Source organism: Carassius gibelio, chromosome B5, assembly GCF_023724105.1.
Source record: "Carassius gibelio isolate Cgi1373 ecotype wild population from Czech Republic chromosome B5, carGib1.2-hapl.c, whole genome shotgun sequence".
Classification (NCBI taxonomy): Eukaryota; Metazoa; Chordata; class Actinopteri; order Cypriniformes; family Cyprinidae; genus Carassius; species Carassius gibelio.
Window position 1 is genome coordinate 9676926 of NC_068400.1, and position 17622 is coordinate 9694547.

At 34.3% G+C, this 17622-nt stretch overlaps 1 protein-coding gene across 1 annotated transcript; it reads left to right on the plus strand.

The window, feature by feature from the left end:
* Window positions 1-132: 132 nt before the first annotated feature.
* ca4a (carbonic anhydrase IV a) lies at window positions 133-15335 on the plus strand. Its single transcript, XM_052556495.1, has 8 exons — window positions 133-374; window positions 9953-9997; window positions 10095-10259; window positions 10828-10973; window positions 11093-11185; window positions 11284-11350; window positions 12179-12342; window positions 13545-15335. The coding sequence occupies exons 1-8, from the start codon at window positions 314-316 to the stop codon at window positions 13722-13724; spliced, it is 921 nt and encodes a 306-aa protein (XP_052412455.1). The 5' UTR covers window positions 133-313; the 3' UTR covers window positions 13725-15335.
* Window positions 15336-17622: the final 2287 nt, after the last annotated feature.

A 17622-nucleotide genomic window follows, 5' to 3' on the forward strand; every position in this document is an offset into this window, starting at 1 on the left:
AATAAACATACAAAGTTTGAATAAGATTAACTGTGATTGGGCATTACTTATTTTGCTTATATGCTGCCATGCCATGTTGGATTATCTATAAATATAGGTTTATCTAAACTGTAAATTGCACATTTCTACTCTCTAAGATAGATATATAGATGGATGGATGGATAGATGGATGAATGGATGGATGCTGTGGTTATTGAGGAATGTGATGGGAGGGGCCAGCAGACTCCATCCTGACCACTGATAGATATATTACTATATAAGAGACATCTCACTCTCCAAGGGTCACATTTGGTGGAGTCGCAGGACTGTCACGATGCGGTGTCTGCTTTCAGCTGCTCTTCTGTCTGTGATTGTGCACCTGTGCTCCGGTGCAGGTGAGTCCTCAGCTTCTCAGTGATGCTGCTGCAGGGTGATTTACTAACTCTACAGACCTACAAGTGTTCAGGGCTGTGCAGGTAACATCACTTTGATCATATAGCAATGAGGACATTTCCAACTGATCAGATTTACTGAATGATCTAGCCTATATCAAACGTATTAGTATGCAGTAATAGCTGATGTGCATCATTTAAAGGTGAACAGACCGACTCCTCTGAGTAGCCGACTAGAAATTAGCATATTCTCAAACAGTTATATAACTAGACCTTTTAAAAAGCTGCTTATTTTTAATGCAAAAAACTCTCAAACTGTAACATTTTAACGTTTTAGCAAGTTTTAAGCTTTTCAAAAGTACACAATGGAAACACGCATGATGTGTTTTTTTTTTATTTATTTATTTTAACATCTTTATTACAGTTTTGACTAATGACCGATTAACACACAATAAAGATTAGTTGATTTAACCCAAAACACGTTTTTGTAGGCTATTTGTGTAAGTCTCTAAAATAATGTGAGCATACCTAGGCAGGCAGTCTGAGAGTTATTAATCTTTGCCGTTTGATGCACGAACCTCCAACCCCTTAAAATAGTCCTTCAGATGGAAAATAAATAGATATTGCGCACTAGCTCGTTTTCTGGAGGAAAGAGCATCTTTCATTCTGCTCAAAGACACTTGCTTAAATAGGACGAGCTCCTAAAAATCACCAAAGAGTGTTTGCCGGAGTAATGCGGTCGATGCAGAGGCATGATTCGTGACTAGAGCTGCACCTGTGCCTTCTGCACCATAGAAATGCTGTAGAAATGTCCCGTGCGTGATCTGTTGTTGATGTGCGTCGGATTTGTTCTTTGGCGCCCTTTGCACCAACGAATCATGCTACCTACCAAAAATATATTTGCATTAGGTAAGTTTAGGACAGGGGTAGGTATCGCCATTAAAAAAGCCTCAAACCATATTAATACGTTGCTGGTAGCACATTCTGATAGGTCGCATTTAATTAATTAATTGATTTGCTATCGACTTGTGTGCAACCTATCTTTTTAATAGAAGGTGATAAATAATTATTTGGATTTAAGAAGCAATACATTTCTCAAGAAGCGCTCTGTTGCGTACCTCAAAAAAGTTATTTCAAAAAGTTATTTGGTTCGTTGGGGTCTATTTATTTATTTATCAACCTAGATGAAAACAGGCGGGTTGAATTGGTCAGGTTTTGTTGTTATTTATAAGCATGTAAATCAATAAAGGGATGCATAATTACAGTGTAAATAGCACGGGTTCTAAACTTGTGGTTATTAGCCAAAACCTTTTTTTAGATGTTAAGTGGCCTTGCAGCCCACTGTTATATGATTGCCTTGACAAAAGGCGATTTTTATTAAAAAAAAAAAAAAAAAAAAAATACACTTTTTGATGATTGACAGATTAATTCCAGTGGTGCCAAAACGTATTTAGACAGTTAAGTCACACTTAAAAACGTCTCAGTTGTAGATTACGAAATATCAAAGCAAGTGTCAGTTACTGTAAATAATCGATATGAATGATTCTAGCTTAAAGACATTAAAACCATAAAATCTCCTGCTTTGATGTTAGATTTCCTGTTCTCTAGGATCTAAAGACATTTAAACATTGACACACATTTTTTTGTGTCTGCTCTGAAATGACGTGCATTGTAGAAAAGCGCTATATAAATAAAAATGACTCAACAAAAGGAAGTGTGTTCACTTTAAAACAATAGATGGAGTGTTGAAAATGAGGACAGTCGGTATTCAGTGACTTTGTTTGTTGATAGTTAGATAATGTGATTAAAACTTTGAAAAGGATGGAAAGATAAAGCAGCATTTGATGGATATCATTTCTAATGCAATGACATTCCGACCTTTTTAAGTGTGACAAGCATCCAAATATACTTTATAGTCCACAAAAGACTGAATTTCTCCATTTAAGAGCCACTTTAGATGCATGTTCAAGTGCTTCTGTATAGAACAAACAAACACTGACTGTAATCTTCATATCAGCATTCATAATATCCATCATTTATGAATCTCTTGATCAACACACTGTCATGGCTTCAGTAACCTGACGTGAAGTCAACTGTAAATGACTTTTAATTAAAGCATCTGCTAAATGGCAGCCTTCTAAATGAAAGGTCAATGAATGTCAATATGGTTTATGAATTGCTCCTTTAATGGTACTAATGAAGCCAGTGGGAATATTTACATGCAAGAACTGCATAATGACATGCTGAAATATTAAACGCAATACCTAATAGTCTAGAGAGAAAATGTACAGAATGCAACACTGCAGATCTCACCGTCTACACAGACAGCTTCCTTCTAGTGCAGCTTCTTAACCCAAATGAAACGTGACTAATGTCTTCAAGTAATAATGTGTGAAAAGCAATAAATATGAGGTAAACTTTAGCAAAAGTGTTAAACCGCAGCCTAAATGCAGTCATGTAGGTAGAATATCAAACAGCATACATTAAAAAAAAATGTCTGATATGCAGTTTGCATGCTCTGCCAAAATGCCTTGCTGTATAAATGAGGGAAATCTTTCTGTCTCTAAGCAGATTTCCATCTTCACATGATATAAATATATAGTATATCATACACACAGTGATGGTTTTGTTTTGGTTTGCATGCATGCATGAACCCGTGTTTTCTTTGTCTTTTGTGTCGTTGTTCATCTGCAGAGTTTCATCTCTGCTCTTTGAGATATTACTGTGACAATCACTTTGTTTCTTGAGCGTCCCTAAAGATCAAAGGCTGTTTGTGAACAGACAGGTATTGTTCTCCACTGACGTGCGCTCCGAACTCGAGACCAATAAATACTTTCATAACACCTGCTCATTAATGCCAAACTAATTCTTATTGATCAGCAGACACAATCTCTCATCCACATTTACAGTATGCATAGAGAAATAAGTAATTAAGCATAAGTGTTTGCACTATTGCCATTAACTTTTTCTGCAACATTGCTGCATTGCTGCTTTTTTTTTTCATAAATTTTTCCCATAGGGATTTTCAACAAGTCTCTATTTAAGCATTATAAGCCACGAGGCAAACAAACCAGCCTCAAGGAGAATCGCAACTACACTACAAACTTTGATTTGAAGCAAACAGGTGTTTGAAAAGCGAACAAAAAATCAAAGACACAAGACAGTGAACTTTACTTTAATGAGGGAAAAACACTCCAATCACATGAAGCAGTGCAGATGACATCATCAAATGGCGAACTAGTAATGTATTTATTTCAGTTGTTTATTATGTCAATAGAAACTATACAGGTGCATCTCAGTAAATTAGAATGTTGTAGAAAAGTTTATTTATTTCAGGAATGCAACTCAAATTGTGAAACTCATGTATTAAATAAATTAAGTGCACACAGACTGAAGTAGTTTAAGTATTTGGTTCTTTTAACTGTGATGATTTTGGCTATCATTTAACAAAAAACGACTTATTCACAATCTCAACAAGTTAGAATATGGTGACATGCCAATCAGCTAATCAACTCAAAACACCTGCAAAGGTTTCCTGAGCCTTCAAAGTGGTCTCTCAGTTTGGTTCAGTAGGCTACACAATCATGGGGAAGACTGCTGATCTGACAGTTGTCCAGAAGACAATCATTGACACACTTCACAAGGAGGGTAAGCCACAAACACTCATTGCCAAAGAAGCTGGCTGTTCACAGAGTGCTGTATCTAAGCATGTTAACAGTAAGTTGAATGGTAGGAAAAAGTGCCGAAGAAAAAGATGCACAACAATCTGAGAGAACCACAGCCTTATGAGGATTGTCAAGCAAAATGATTCAAGAATTTGAGTGAACTTCACAAGGAATGGACTGAGGCTGGGGTCAAGGCATCAAGAGCACCACAGAGAGACGTGTCGAGAGATTTACTGAACCACAGACAACGTCAGAGGCATCTTACCTGGGCTAAAAGAAGAAGAACTGGACTGTTGCCCAGTGGCCCAAAGTCCTCTTTTCAGATGAGAGCAAGTTTTGTATTTCATTTGGAAACCAAGGTCCTAGAGTCTGGAGGAAGGCTGGAGAAGCTCATAGCCCAAGTTTCTACAGTCTGTGATGATTTGGGATCAATGTCATCTGCTGGTGTTGGTACATTGTGTTCTTTGAAAACCAAAGTCACCCGTCCCGTTTGCCAAGAAATTTTGGAGCACTTTATGCTTTCTTCCACTGACCAGCTTTTTGAAGATGCTGATTTCATTTTCCGGCAGGATTTGGCAATTGCCCACTCTGCCAAAGGCACCAAAAGTTGGGTAAATGAGTGTACCTGTAGCTCAAGTGGTAGATCAGGTTGGGGGTTTGAATCCCAAGGAACACATGTTAGGAGAAAATTGTTGGCCTGAATGCAATGTAAGTCACTTTGGATAAAAGCGACTTAAATGAATAAATACATAAAATAAAATAAAATAAATGCCATGGTGTTGGTGTGCTTGACTGGCCAAACTCACCAGACCTGAACCCCAGAGAGAATCTATGAGCTATTGTCAAGAGGAAGATGAGAAACAAGAGACCAAACAATGCAGATGAGCTGAAGACCACTGTCAAAGAAACCTGTGCTTCCAGACCACCTCAGCAGAGTCACAAACTGATCACCTCCATGCCTCGCTGAACTGAGACAGTAATTAAAGCAAAAGAAGCCTCTACCAAGTATTGAGTACATGTACAGTAAATGAACATACTTTCCAGAAGGCCAACAATTCAAAAAAAATAAATAAAAAAAAATAATGAAGTATTCTATTTGTTGAGATCGTGAATTGGTGGATTTTTGTTAAATGTGAGCCAAAATCATCACAATTAAAATAACCAAAGACTTAAACTACTTCAGTCTGTGTGCATTGAATTGATTGAATACACAAGTTTCACAATTTGAGTTGAATTACTGAACTAAATGAACTTTTTCACGACATTCTAATTTATTGATGCACCTGTATTTTGACGGTTTAGTGAGACTTTATTTTTTCCTGTGCTGTGCTTCACAGAGTGGGCAGAGCTCTTTTGACACTATTTCCTCGCTGTGACTTTCAGTCATGAGCAATGTTGTTTTTCAACACAGATTCAGCTGTTAAATAATGATTTTAAAATAAGTTGAAATAATGCAGGTTCGCAGCTTCTACAAAAGCATATACAATGAATAGATTAACAACTCTGATCTTAAAGTAGGTTATAAGTTATCTTAAAAATCTATTTCCCAATTATTTATTCATTCATTTTTATTGATTGTAGCGTTTTATTTAATATTGTCTGTTTTTGGTTGGTTGGAGAGAGACTGAAGCAGTAAAAAGCATAGTCTCTTTACAAATAACATCTGTTCTTGAATGATAATTTAAAAAAAAAGTATTTAAAGCATATTTTCATTTGTTTGCTTGTTTATTTAGTGTAACCTTTTGTTTCATACCTGCTAAGGCAGTCTGTTTCTGGTTGTTAGTTCCATGAAAATAAAAGCATTTGTTCTTGAGAATCAAAATAAATAAAAAGAAGAATAAAAATTTAAATTAAATTAATGAACAAAATAAACATTTATTGATTGATTGCTTTAATACCTTCGAATACGTTCTGTTTCTGCTTGGTAGTTCTTGAGAATAAAAAAGTAAAAAGAATAAAAGGAATCAAATTAAAAACATAATAAAAAATGATAAAACTTTTTATTTATTTATCTCCTAAAGCAGTGTGATTCTGGATGGTATTTCTTGAGAATAAAAAAATAAATAAAATGAAGAAGAAAAAATAAAATTTAGAAAAAAAAAGAATGAAAAAATTAAATGTATTTATTTATTCATTCATGCATGCATACATACATAAATTCAATTCCAGTTGGTTGGGGAGGGACTGAAATGGTTGCTATACAAATAAAATGTTCTTAAGTTTTAATATCTGGAAGCGACTGTTGCACTTATTATGGGAACGAGATCAGGTGCATTCTGGGTACAGGCAGCACTCAATGGGAGATGATAAACAGGACACTGGATTTCAGAGATATGGTCAAAATATTTTGTGAGGTGGAAACATGTGTCTCCATTGTGAAAGATTAATAAAATAAGAGTCGTCTATGAGCTAGCGGAGATAGATAAGAGCGCTGGACCCTCGACTCGTGTCTGTCCAGCTAATGAACAATAGAAACTCAGTTCCTGTGTATAAGAGGCATCTGATTGGCAGAGGATAACAGCTAATGATGGAGACGTGGGAACAATACTTTGTTTGTTAGGAAACAAAACAAGTGAACAGTCGAGGAAGAGTTTAATAAACATGACATGATCCATTTAAATTGACACTGAAGTGACTCAAAACAAGTTTGGGGCCATGAATTTTAATCTTGGTGAGGTCAGTCTAAGCAATGAATACTGATGCGCTTCAATAAAGAAATGAATCAAATGAAAACTCGAAAAAAATTGTTTTTATAAATTAAGAACAGTGATTTGGAGCTTGATAAATGTCCATCCAAAGTTTTAACACAAAGAAGCTAATGAATTTAATGTGATGGATATTTCTCAGTCATGCATGGCAAAAAATCATGGCATAATTTATTAGTATTATTATAGAAATACGACTACTTTTATTTATGAGTGAATTAAATGAAAATGAAAATGTGCATCACATTAAGTTTATTAGTTTATGTTAAACCTATGTAATGCAAATGCATTTTATGTGCATTAATACATTAATCTTAATTTAAATTATGTTTATTCTATATAAGTCATTAATGTTTAATAAATGTGAACATGCAAATTGGCTGATATTCTTTTAAAAAAATGCACAAGTTTTTACTGCTCATTTAAGAGTCAGATCTATTAAATCATTATCTTTGTCTAGTTTATTACATCAGTAATAATTCAATGAAACACACATTCTTTCTTTTAATAAATATTTTGTAATCAGTGTCAATACAAGATCATATCAATGAAAGTTAATCAAATCCATCAAATTCATGAATGAATGACTTCTTGCAGAAGTGAAATATCTCATGCATTAGCCAAGAAATGACCTTCCTCAACTGTGTGATGTGCATTTTATCCTCACTTTCTCTTTAAAGAGGTCTGACCAACTTCATATCCAGTCATTTTTTTTCTCAGCAATATCTCAAATGTGCAGCAACATCTGCAATTAAAAGTCAAAGATCTCATTATGAACTCAGAAATCCTAATCAAATGATCTAAGGTGCTCCGTGCACGTTAATTTTACAGCTCTATACTCTTATTATTATATGACAATAATCAAATAATTTGTGACTTTTTATTTTTCCTAAGTAATTTTAGGACTCAAGACTCAAATGCAAAAGTCAAGTCAAATCACCTTTATTTATATAGCGCTTTAACCAAATACATTGCGTCAAAGCAACTGAACAACATTCATTAGGAAAACAGTGTGTCAATAATGCAAAATGATAGTTAAAGGCAGTTCATCATTGAATTCAGTTATGTCATCTCTGTTCAGTTTAAATAGTGTCTGTGCATTTATTTGCAATCAAGTCAATGATATCGCTGTAAATGAAGTGACCCCAACTAAGCAAGCCAGAGGCGATGGCGGCAAGGAACCGAAACTGAATGATGACAGAGCAGCCATCAAGTCTTAGACAGTGTTCTAGGTTACTACAAGCAGAGTTTTTAGGTCCTATAATTAACACCTCTGTTTTTTCAGAATTTAGCAGTAAAAAATTACTCGTCATCCAGTTTTTTATATTGACTATGCATTCCATTAGTTTTTCAAATTGGTGTGTTTCACAGGGCCGCGATGAAATATAGAGCTGAGTATCATCAGCATAACAGTGAAAGCTAACACCATGTTTCCTGATGATATCTCCCAAGAGGTGATATGTCGCTTTGGATAAAAGCATCAGCTAAATGAATAAATGTAAATGTAAGGGTAACATATAAAGCGTGAAGAGTAGCGGCCCTAGTACTGAGCCTTGAGGTACTCCATACTGCACTTGTGATCGATATGATACCTCTTCATTCACTGCTACGAATTGATGGCGGTCATATAAGTACGATTTAAACCATGCTAATGCACTTCCACTGATGCCAACAAAGTGTTCAAGTCTATGCAAAAGAATGTTGTGGTCAATTGTGTCAAACGCAGCACTAAGATCCAATAAAACTAATCGAGAGATACAACCACGATCAGATGATAAGAGCAGGTCATTTGTAACTCTAAGGAGAGCAGTCTCAGTACTATGATAACGTTTGAGTCCTGACTGGAAATCCTCACATATAACATTTTTCTCTAAGAAAGAATATTATTGTGAGGATACCACCTTTTCTAGTATCTTGGACAGAAAAAGGAGATTCGAGATTGGTCTATAATTAACTAGTTCTTTGGGGTCAAGTTGTGTTTTTTTTATGAGAGGCTTAATAACAGCCAGTTTGAAGACGAGACAAACGAGAAACAAACGAGAACTAAGTGCAATTTCCAAGTAATAACATTTGGGTCATCAGTGACATTTCTCTTTAATTTGTAAAATAAAGGATCTGAAAAGGAGACTCAAGGACATGAAATCCAGTCATTATGACTGAGAGACTTCAAACATCCCGTTAGTTACTTCTGTTCAGAATATGAAGATAGTTCAGTCATCATCAACAATTCTCAGATCAATGTAATATAGCCTGTGCTCATTGTGAGTCAATGTAATGAAGTCATTAACATTAATAACTTGTTTAATTCACTAAAACTGTTTTTTTTATGTTTTTGAAAGAAGCCTCTTCTGTGCTCCAAGGGTGAATTTATTTGATCAAAAATACAGTAAAATTGTAAAATATTATTGCAAATAATAAAAATGTTTTCTATGTATATATCTGTTAAGATGTAATTTATTCTTGTGATGTGGCGCTGAATTTTTAGCTTCAGTCTTCAATGTTACGTGATCCTTCAGAAATCATTCTAATATGCTGATTTGCTGTTTAATTACTATAATTTATTATTGGTGTTTAATTATTGATAATGATGGGAAACACATATTCAATGTTGAAAGTAGAAATATTTTCTAACAATAGAAGCTTTAAATCACTTTTAAACAATTTAATGTATTTTGTTTTTCTGGATAAACATATTAATTTATTTATATTTTTATTACTCCAAACTTATGGTAGTCTATCACAGTTTCTATTAAAATATAAAGCAGAACAATTTTTTTGCAGGATTGATAATAGTCAGAAATGTTTCTTGAGCAGTAAATCATCATATTATTATGATTTCTGAAGATCATGTGACACTGAAGACTGGAGGAATGATGCTGAAAATACAGCGGAGCATCACAGAAATAAATTATATTTGAACAGATATTCACACAGAAAACAGTTATTTTAGATTTTAATAATATTTCACAATTTTACTGTTTTTACTGTATTTTTATATCATATAAATACAGCCTTGGTGAGCAGAAGAGACTTCTTGCAAAAACATCTTAATTATTCCCAATTTTGACTGATAGTGTTATATCCCCCCCAAAAAGGTTTAAAGGATAAAGTGTGAATATTGATAAACAAAAGCATAAAATTGCTGAAAATCAAGCTTTAAAGCAAATATGAAGTATTTGAGTTTACTAACTCATCTTCTGTACTCACACAGACTGGTGCTACCAGACACAAGTGAGCTGTGAATCTCACTGTAAAGGTAAGTCGAGACTCTCTGTGCATTTTCTGTGTCATCACATCAACTATCAAAGATGTATATAACTAAATCTAACGTTACCTCTCCATCTTGCTGTAAGGACCAGACCGATGGAGTGAAGTCAATGCAGACTGTGGGAAGAGCAGACAGTCACCAATCAACATCGTGACCAAGAAAACCAAGCTGGATGAGCGGCTGACGCCTTTCAAATTCACCGGTTACCAGACCGTGTTCGAGAGCACCATGAAGAACAACGGCCACTCGGGTAAAACTGCTTCCACTGAGCCGTTTCTGTCATCTCTGTTTTGGTTGTGCAAATATAGTTTGTGTTTTCATCAGATTTGGAGAAATGTAGCATTCCACCACTTGCTGCAGTGAATGGGTGCCGCCAGAATGAGAGTCTTAACAGCTCATGAAAACATCACAATAATCCACATCACTCCTGTCCAATAGTGAACATCTCTGGAGAAGACAAAATCTGAAACAAATCCAGCATTAAGACGTTTTTAGCTTCGAACTGTTGCGTCTGGTTAAACACAAGTCCATAATCCATAACAACGCTGCATTATTTTAGATTAAAGACTCATATTTTAGCTGTTTAAAGGTAAAAACACCTTGTTTCGGCCTTCTCCAGATGTTCACTGATGGATTGGAGTGCTGTGGATTATTGTGATGTTTTTATCAGCTGTTTGGACTCTCATTCTGACGGCACCCATCCACTGCAGAGCATCCATTGATGAGACACTGATGCAATGCTACATTTCTCAGAATCTGATGAAGAAACAAACTGCTCTGTGTGACGCTGGACTGTAATGTTGTGTTTTCCACATCAGTTCAGGTCAGTATACCCATCACAGCCACAGTGTCTGGAGGAAACCTGGGAGAAACGTACAAAGCCGTGCAGTTTCACCTCCACTGGGGCAACAGCGGAGGTCCTGGATCTGAACACACCGTCGATGGAGAGCAGTATCCTATGGAGGTGCCACCAACACCATACCAGTGTGCTGCTGATTCCAAAAATACTGTTTTCCTCGAGTTTTCTACTTTTATTATTACATTAAAAAATCTGTATTATTATGTGTATTACTGTCTCACCAGCTGCATATTGTGCACATGAAACAAAGATACAACAGACTCGAAGACGCACTCAGAGATCCCTCAGGAATCGCGGTGCTGGGATTCTTCTACGAGGTTTGAAATGCATGTGCTTTAAAATCAAGAAATATGAGAATGCTCAGAGATGATTTTGAATTTGTAGAATAAAAAACAACACTGATTCAAACTTCCAGGAGTCGAGCAGCTCTAACAGAAAGTACGATCTCTTCACACACGGCCTGCGCAGCATCCAGAATACAAGTAAGAAAGCAACCTCAATCTGAACTACCGCTTTCTTTATTCTGTTCCGCTTAGTGCTGTTTCTAGCAAAGAAATTACACACTACAAAGAAATTATTTTTAAAATAAATTTAATTAAAAACATATATATATATATATATATAATATTGTATTCTCTAAAACAAAAAAAGTACAATTATTTTAATTAAATATAAATCCTGAAATCTTCACAAAAAACTTAATATTATGCTAATGTTCGGGATGTTTTCAAATAAAGCTAATGATAACTCTGAAAGGAAGCTTTATGCATTTCTTGAAATTTTCTATAAATTTCTAGAGAGATAATTTTATGCATTTGCATCGTTTAAAAGTGTGGGCTAAGTAAGATTTCTTAAAATGTTTTTGAAAGAAAGCCACAAATGCTTTTATTGCTTTAATTGCACGGAGCCATTCAATCGACAGTACAGACATTTATAGTGTTATGATTTCAGATAAATGCTGTTCTTTTGAAAAATAAATTGCATGACAGTTTCCACAGAAATATGTTATTCATATATGTTTTCAAGATTGATAATAAACAGAAATGTTTCTTGAGCAGCAAATCAGTATATTTTCATGATTTCTGAAGATCATGTGACACTGAAGACTGGAGCAATGATGCTGAAAATACAGCTTTGATCACAGAAATAAATTACACTTTACAATATATTCACATAAAAAAACAGCTATTTTAAATGATAATAATATTTAAAAAAATTTACTGTATTTTCGATCAATTAAATTCAGCCTTGTTAATCAGAAGAGACATAGTTCAACAAAACTGTCTGAATGACTCTTTTCGTTTGCGCAGATGGAAACACGACGCTCCGTAAGATTTCTCTGAATCAGCTCATTCTGCCTGAAGCCAACATGACGAACTATTACCGGTACGACGGCTCTCTGACCACACCGGGCTGCACGGAGGCTGTGGTGTGGACGGTGTTTGAAAACCCCATTCCCCTCGACAGAGAACAGGTATTATCCTCCTGAATACCAAAAACTGGACATGAACTCGTATTTAAACTCATTTACTTTGCTATCTCTTGCCATTATAGTCAGCTGTATTTCAATAACTGTTTATGCACATTGCATGTATTTTAGCATTTACTTGCATTAAACTTCAGAATCTGAAGTGAATAATACAATAGTGCAGGTAACATTTATTAGGTTGACCATGAATAGGATGCTACATTTTATTCAGCATCCATTGGATATTGACTAAATATCTACCATAGCTTCTCACTTTGATAAGATTTCCCCAATAAATGGACAACAATTAATATAGCAATGAGAAGAATCACAACAAACTCTGATTTGAAGCAAACCAGTATTTGAAAATCATACAAAAATAAATGATAATGTGAAATAATGGAAGAAAGAATTACAAACCCATGAAGCATTGTGGAAAATAAACTGATCAACTTAAATTGTTGGTATACATCATTTTTAATTTGATTGTCATGTTAAACAGCGTTAATTTAGTTACTAATATAGTTTTTATTAGTGTTCAATTTGATTCTTTTTGTATATTGTCAGATTTTTCTTCCATCTTTTTTGTTCTCTTGTTTTAGTAATTTTGTTGTGTGTTTTTGTCATTTCTATTAATTTTTTCATGTGTCTATTTTTTATTCATTTTTATTTCATTTTGAGTTATTAAACTAAATGAAAATGAGAAATAAAATAGTTAATGTTTTTATATTCAATATCAGTTCATGTTTATTTTATTTGTAGAAACAATTTTTATGTTTTAGTTTTAGTTTATTAAAATAACTCATATGTAAACAACATATTTGAAGTTAATAGTAATATATATGAGACACTAAAGAGTTGTTTTGGCGCAATTAGCTTGTTTTGATTTGTGTTATTTTGCTAAATTGTGGGTAATGCAATTTCTTTTTTACCAGAAATTCTATTTTTAAACAATTCCTTAAAAGAAAAGTTTAAATATTGCGAACTGATGGCTCAAAGAAAGGATCTACCGTCGAATATCAAATTTGTAGCTCTGTTTTTAAAAGCTAAAGAAATCATTTATCTATGGAGAAAATGAATGGGATTTTCTTTCTATTAGGACTTCAGAAGTGAGCACTTAAAGGGCCAGCTCACCCTAAAAAATCTACTTCCTGTCATCATTATGAACCTGTGTGATAAAGCTCTGATCATTATGTGTCTTCAAACAGCTCCGGGCTTTTTCCGCCCTGAAGTTTCACGATGGGAACCCGATGGTGGGAACGTTTAGACCCGTTCAGCCACGTAATGGACGTGTGGTTTACCGGTCCAGCGGAGCAGCGGTCACCGCCAGCGCTGTCCTGATTCTGGCCTCCATCAGTGCAGCGTTAGGCCTGTCCCATCCGAACTAGAGCAAGACCGACCCGATACCGACACACAATCAACACAATGAGTTCTCAGCCAATCAACAGACCAGCAGACGAAAGTCTAGTGTCCACAGCACACTAGAGAAGTTAGTGTAGAATCTGACCAGTAGACGTGTGTTCATATCTATCAATAGAGTTGTACTAAAGCCACTCTGACTTTCTGTGAAGGTCTGACGGGGAATAAATGCATGACCTTTATCTGTATTAGACATCTGGCAAACACACACACACACACACACACACACACGGGCTATATTTACAAAGATTTTGATGTGCTGGAGATGTGCATTACTAACACACACATCGATGATCAGTACTCAACTGATGAAAGGTCACAGAGGTCAAGGGTGAAAGGTCACAGAGCCGTGAGAATAGATCGGAGAGAAACCCAGGAATAGCAAGCACACAAATACATCTACATTTAATCTGCTGAGTTTCATCGAGTGTTTCACACTTGAGATCAAAAGAATCAAATTCACTTTAAATTTATCAACTGATCGAGAACTGAGAATATAAATTTATGTGTGTGTGTGTGTGTGTGTGTGTGTGTGTGTGTGTGTGTATGTATATATATATATATATATATATATATATATATATATATATATATATATATATTGCCCATATAAACTGTATGATATTATTTATAATTATTTAAAATGTGATAGACATGCACTCTGTATACTGTATATGTAAAATTACATTTTTAAATATGCATACATATAGATTATTTCATACAGTATATATATACATATATACGTATATATATATATATATATATATATATATATATTCTTGTCCAGTTTTGCAAACTGCTTTCAGACCCCTAAAAATGTGCCAAGTGTGGAAATAAAGGGAACCAAGTACTTTTGCATTTCTAAGTTTAACCCAGACATGCATTGCTTCACACAGACACATCACAGAGATGGTCAAAGTGAAAGCGGTGTGTTCTCTGTGACAAGATTTTGGTTATAATTAACTTGAATTTCACAACACTTACAGTCTGTGGCATGATATTTACACACATCTGGACTTGCTGTAGATGTCTTGAAGTCATGCATCTTGCGCACAAACTTACACTGTTTATCCAAAAGATTCTGTTGAGTCAGTTGTGAGGACACATGACTTGTGTTTTATAAACTTTGAGGGTCTCAGATGCACTAAACGTGATGCATTGATGCTCTTTCTGAAGAAAATGAATATGATGATTAGTATTTGCTGTAAATGGCGTGCAGAGTCTACAAACAGGGAAACGTGCAATGTCTGTACTCATAACACACATTAACCTTATCTATATGTATGTTTTCTGCACATATATGTATGTACTGTATGTAAGGATGTTGATGTAAGCGCTGCTGTTTGTTATGTGTATCATTACTGAAAGCATCATTACTGACACTCAAATCAACAGCAAAGCATCACTGAATGGCCATCTCCTGCCTGTGCATATTGACATTTAATCTTTATTTACGTTGAAAATGTCAGTTTTGTCAACCTGTCAGAATGCACTGATGATATTATGATGATGTAACTGCTAATGATATAGTAAATGCATTCCAGTATACTAATAAATGGCTGCATTTCATTTTTAAGTAACACGCATTCTGTCATTCTTCAGTATTTCAGACAAGGGTAATGTCTGTTATTTCTGCACAAGTGAAACTGCTTTAAGTGATCAATCATGATCAAATAAAATACCTATGAAAGAATTGAAAACCAAATGTTAAAGCACTAAAATATGAAAGCAATACATTTAAAAAAAGATCAGAGAAAAATGTCAGAATTTTGAGATAAAAAAAAAAAACATTTACCAATTTTATTTATTTTATTCTATTAATAATTTCTATTTTAAAATATACTATTTTATTGGATTATTTTTTTCATGGTGGAATTCAAGCTTCCATACTAAAATTAAATAAAAATGAAAATAAATTTAAGCTTTTGTATATAAAAGAAACAAATGCACATAACAAAATTACTAAAACTCTAACTAAAAGTACTACCTAACTGAAGTAAAACTGAAGTATAAAACTACTACTAAAAAACATTTCTTAGATAGCAATAGCATTGATCTCTTTAACCCTTTGATAAAGCAGTGAAATAGCATTTTAACCCAGTCAGATGTGCCTCTCATAATCAAGTGTGATGCTAAGCTCTCAGACAGCTATGGAGTATAAATATATGCATTGTATTAATGTAAAGTAAATGCACAAGGGATCACCACACAAAACTCCTCATCCATGAATGACCGAACACAGGGAGATAATATTTTCCTAAGGCAGAGTTCGGCGATCTCTGTCTGTCTGTGTCTGTTATCAGTGTCTCTGAGGTGAGATTTAATAGCTCAGGTCTCACATTCCCAAATAAACGAGCTTCACTCTTTCAGTCTGCGACACATGTCAACATCTAATCCGATTCTAATGAAGTCACACTGAACGCTGCAGTCTGAGCCTGACAGTTCACTGCTTCTCCAAGGACTCGGAGAAAGACACAGAAGCAGTTTTCCCGACCATAGAGTGCAAAAGAGATTAAGAAACAACTGATAAATTACTTATACACTTGAACAAAATTCTTTTGTGGACACTTAATAATAAAAACAAAAATATTTTCAGAAATCTCTCTCTCTCTCTCTCTCTCTATATATATAGGTAGTATAAATAATATTTATTTGAATAAATGTATTCATGGAAAAACTATATATATATTTCTAGATATATCTCAATAAATGTATATTTCTATACATAAAAAATACTTTACACACAATATATAATTCTATATATTTTATTGCATTTTTAAAAAAGACCAACAACAGTTTTACAAGAAAGAGACTTTAAAAAAATCTAAAATAAGCATTTTTATAAGGCTCCTGTGTTTAGGTTCAGTACTAAATGTATTCTAGTGGCAATTTATAGGTAATTTTCTATGCAATTAAAGTGAAATATCTAAAAATAAACATAGCAGATAAAAATGCTAATTTTAGAATAAAATTTCAGATGGCACTTAGAGACTATAGCATCTGAACTCTCTCTCTCTCTCTCTCTCTCTCTCTCTATATATATATATATATATATATATATATATATATACACACACACACATATATATAAAGCAGTAACACTGTTGGTGGTCTTCCAGGCTGTGAATTTGTCATCATTTGTCAAAGGAATCATCTGTGTTAAGTGTAAGTGCAGCTCCCACAGCTTTCACAGCATAATAACACTGACATTAAACATTATAAATGCAATAAATGTCAGAATATACAGTTTGTAAAGTACCGCTGCAAGATTTAAACATCACACACATTGACATGAGACTAGTCATAAAACATCGTTCCAATATTGCATCTGTAATGTCTGTTGGCAAAGATGTAATGTGATACACTTATATTGGCATGATGACGTAAATCTGCCAAACCGGTGAGAGAATCACCTGTTCACATTCCCATCCATCTCAATGCCTTCAGCCATGAATCTATACAGTATACAAGACCTGCACATCTTAGCTCTATAAACATATTTTCTTCCACCTGACCGTAAATGGCAATGGGAATATTTATCATATATTATAAGAAGCCAGTGTTTGGCTGGTTTGGCTCCTACAGTATCTGCAAACAAAGCATCGTTCTCCATTGACTGCTATTCAAAAAGCTGGACATTCATGTAAAATCATTCATGCTAAATTGGCATACATTCATTTTTATTTTATTTTTATTTTTTGCATGAAATCATACATTCATTATATTAGAAGTCTGACCAATGCACATTTCTATTCTTAAAAAAAATCACATTAAATTGCTATGCTTTGTTACAATGTTTCTTTGTTATTAAATTCAATGTTATGTTTCTTTGTAATAGTTTCATGAGTGAAAATTGTTTCAGTAAAT

Bases quoted from the DNA above. Each gene is read 5' to 3' on its own strand.
- ca4a (XM_052556495.1), top strand. From the start codon at position 314: ATGCGGTGTCTGCTTTCAGCTGCTCTTCTGTCTGTGATTGTGCACCTG. The intron at 11,186-11,283 runs GTTTGAAATGCA...TCAAACTTCCAG, and splicing joins TGCTGGGATTCTTCTACGAG to GAGTCGAGCAGCTCTAACAG. The intron at 12,343-13,544 runs GTATTATCCTCC...GTCTTCAAACAG, and splicing joins TTCCCCTCGACAGAGAACAG to CTCCGGGCTTTTTCCGCCCT.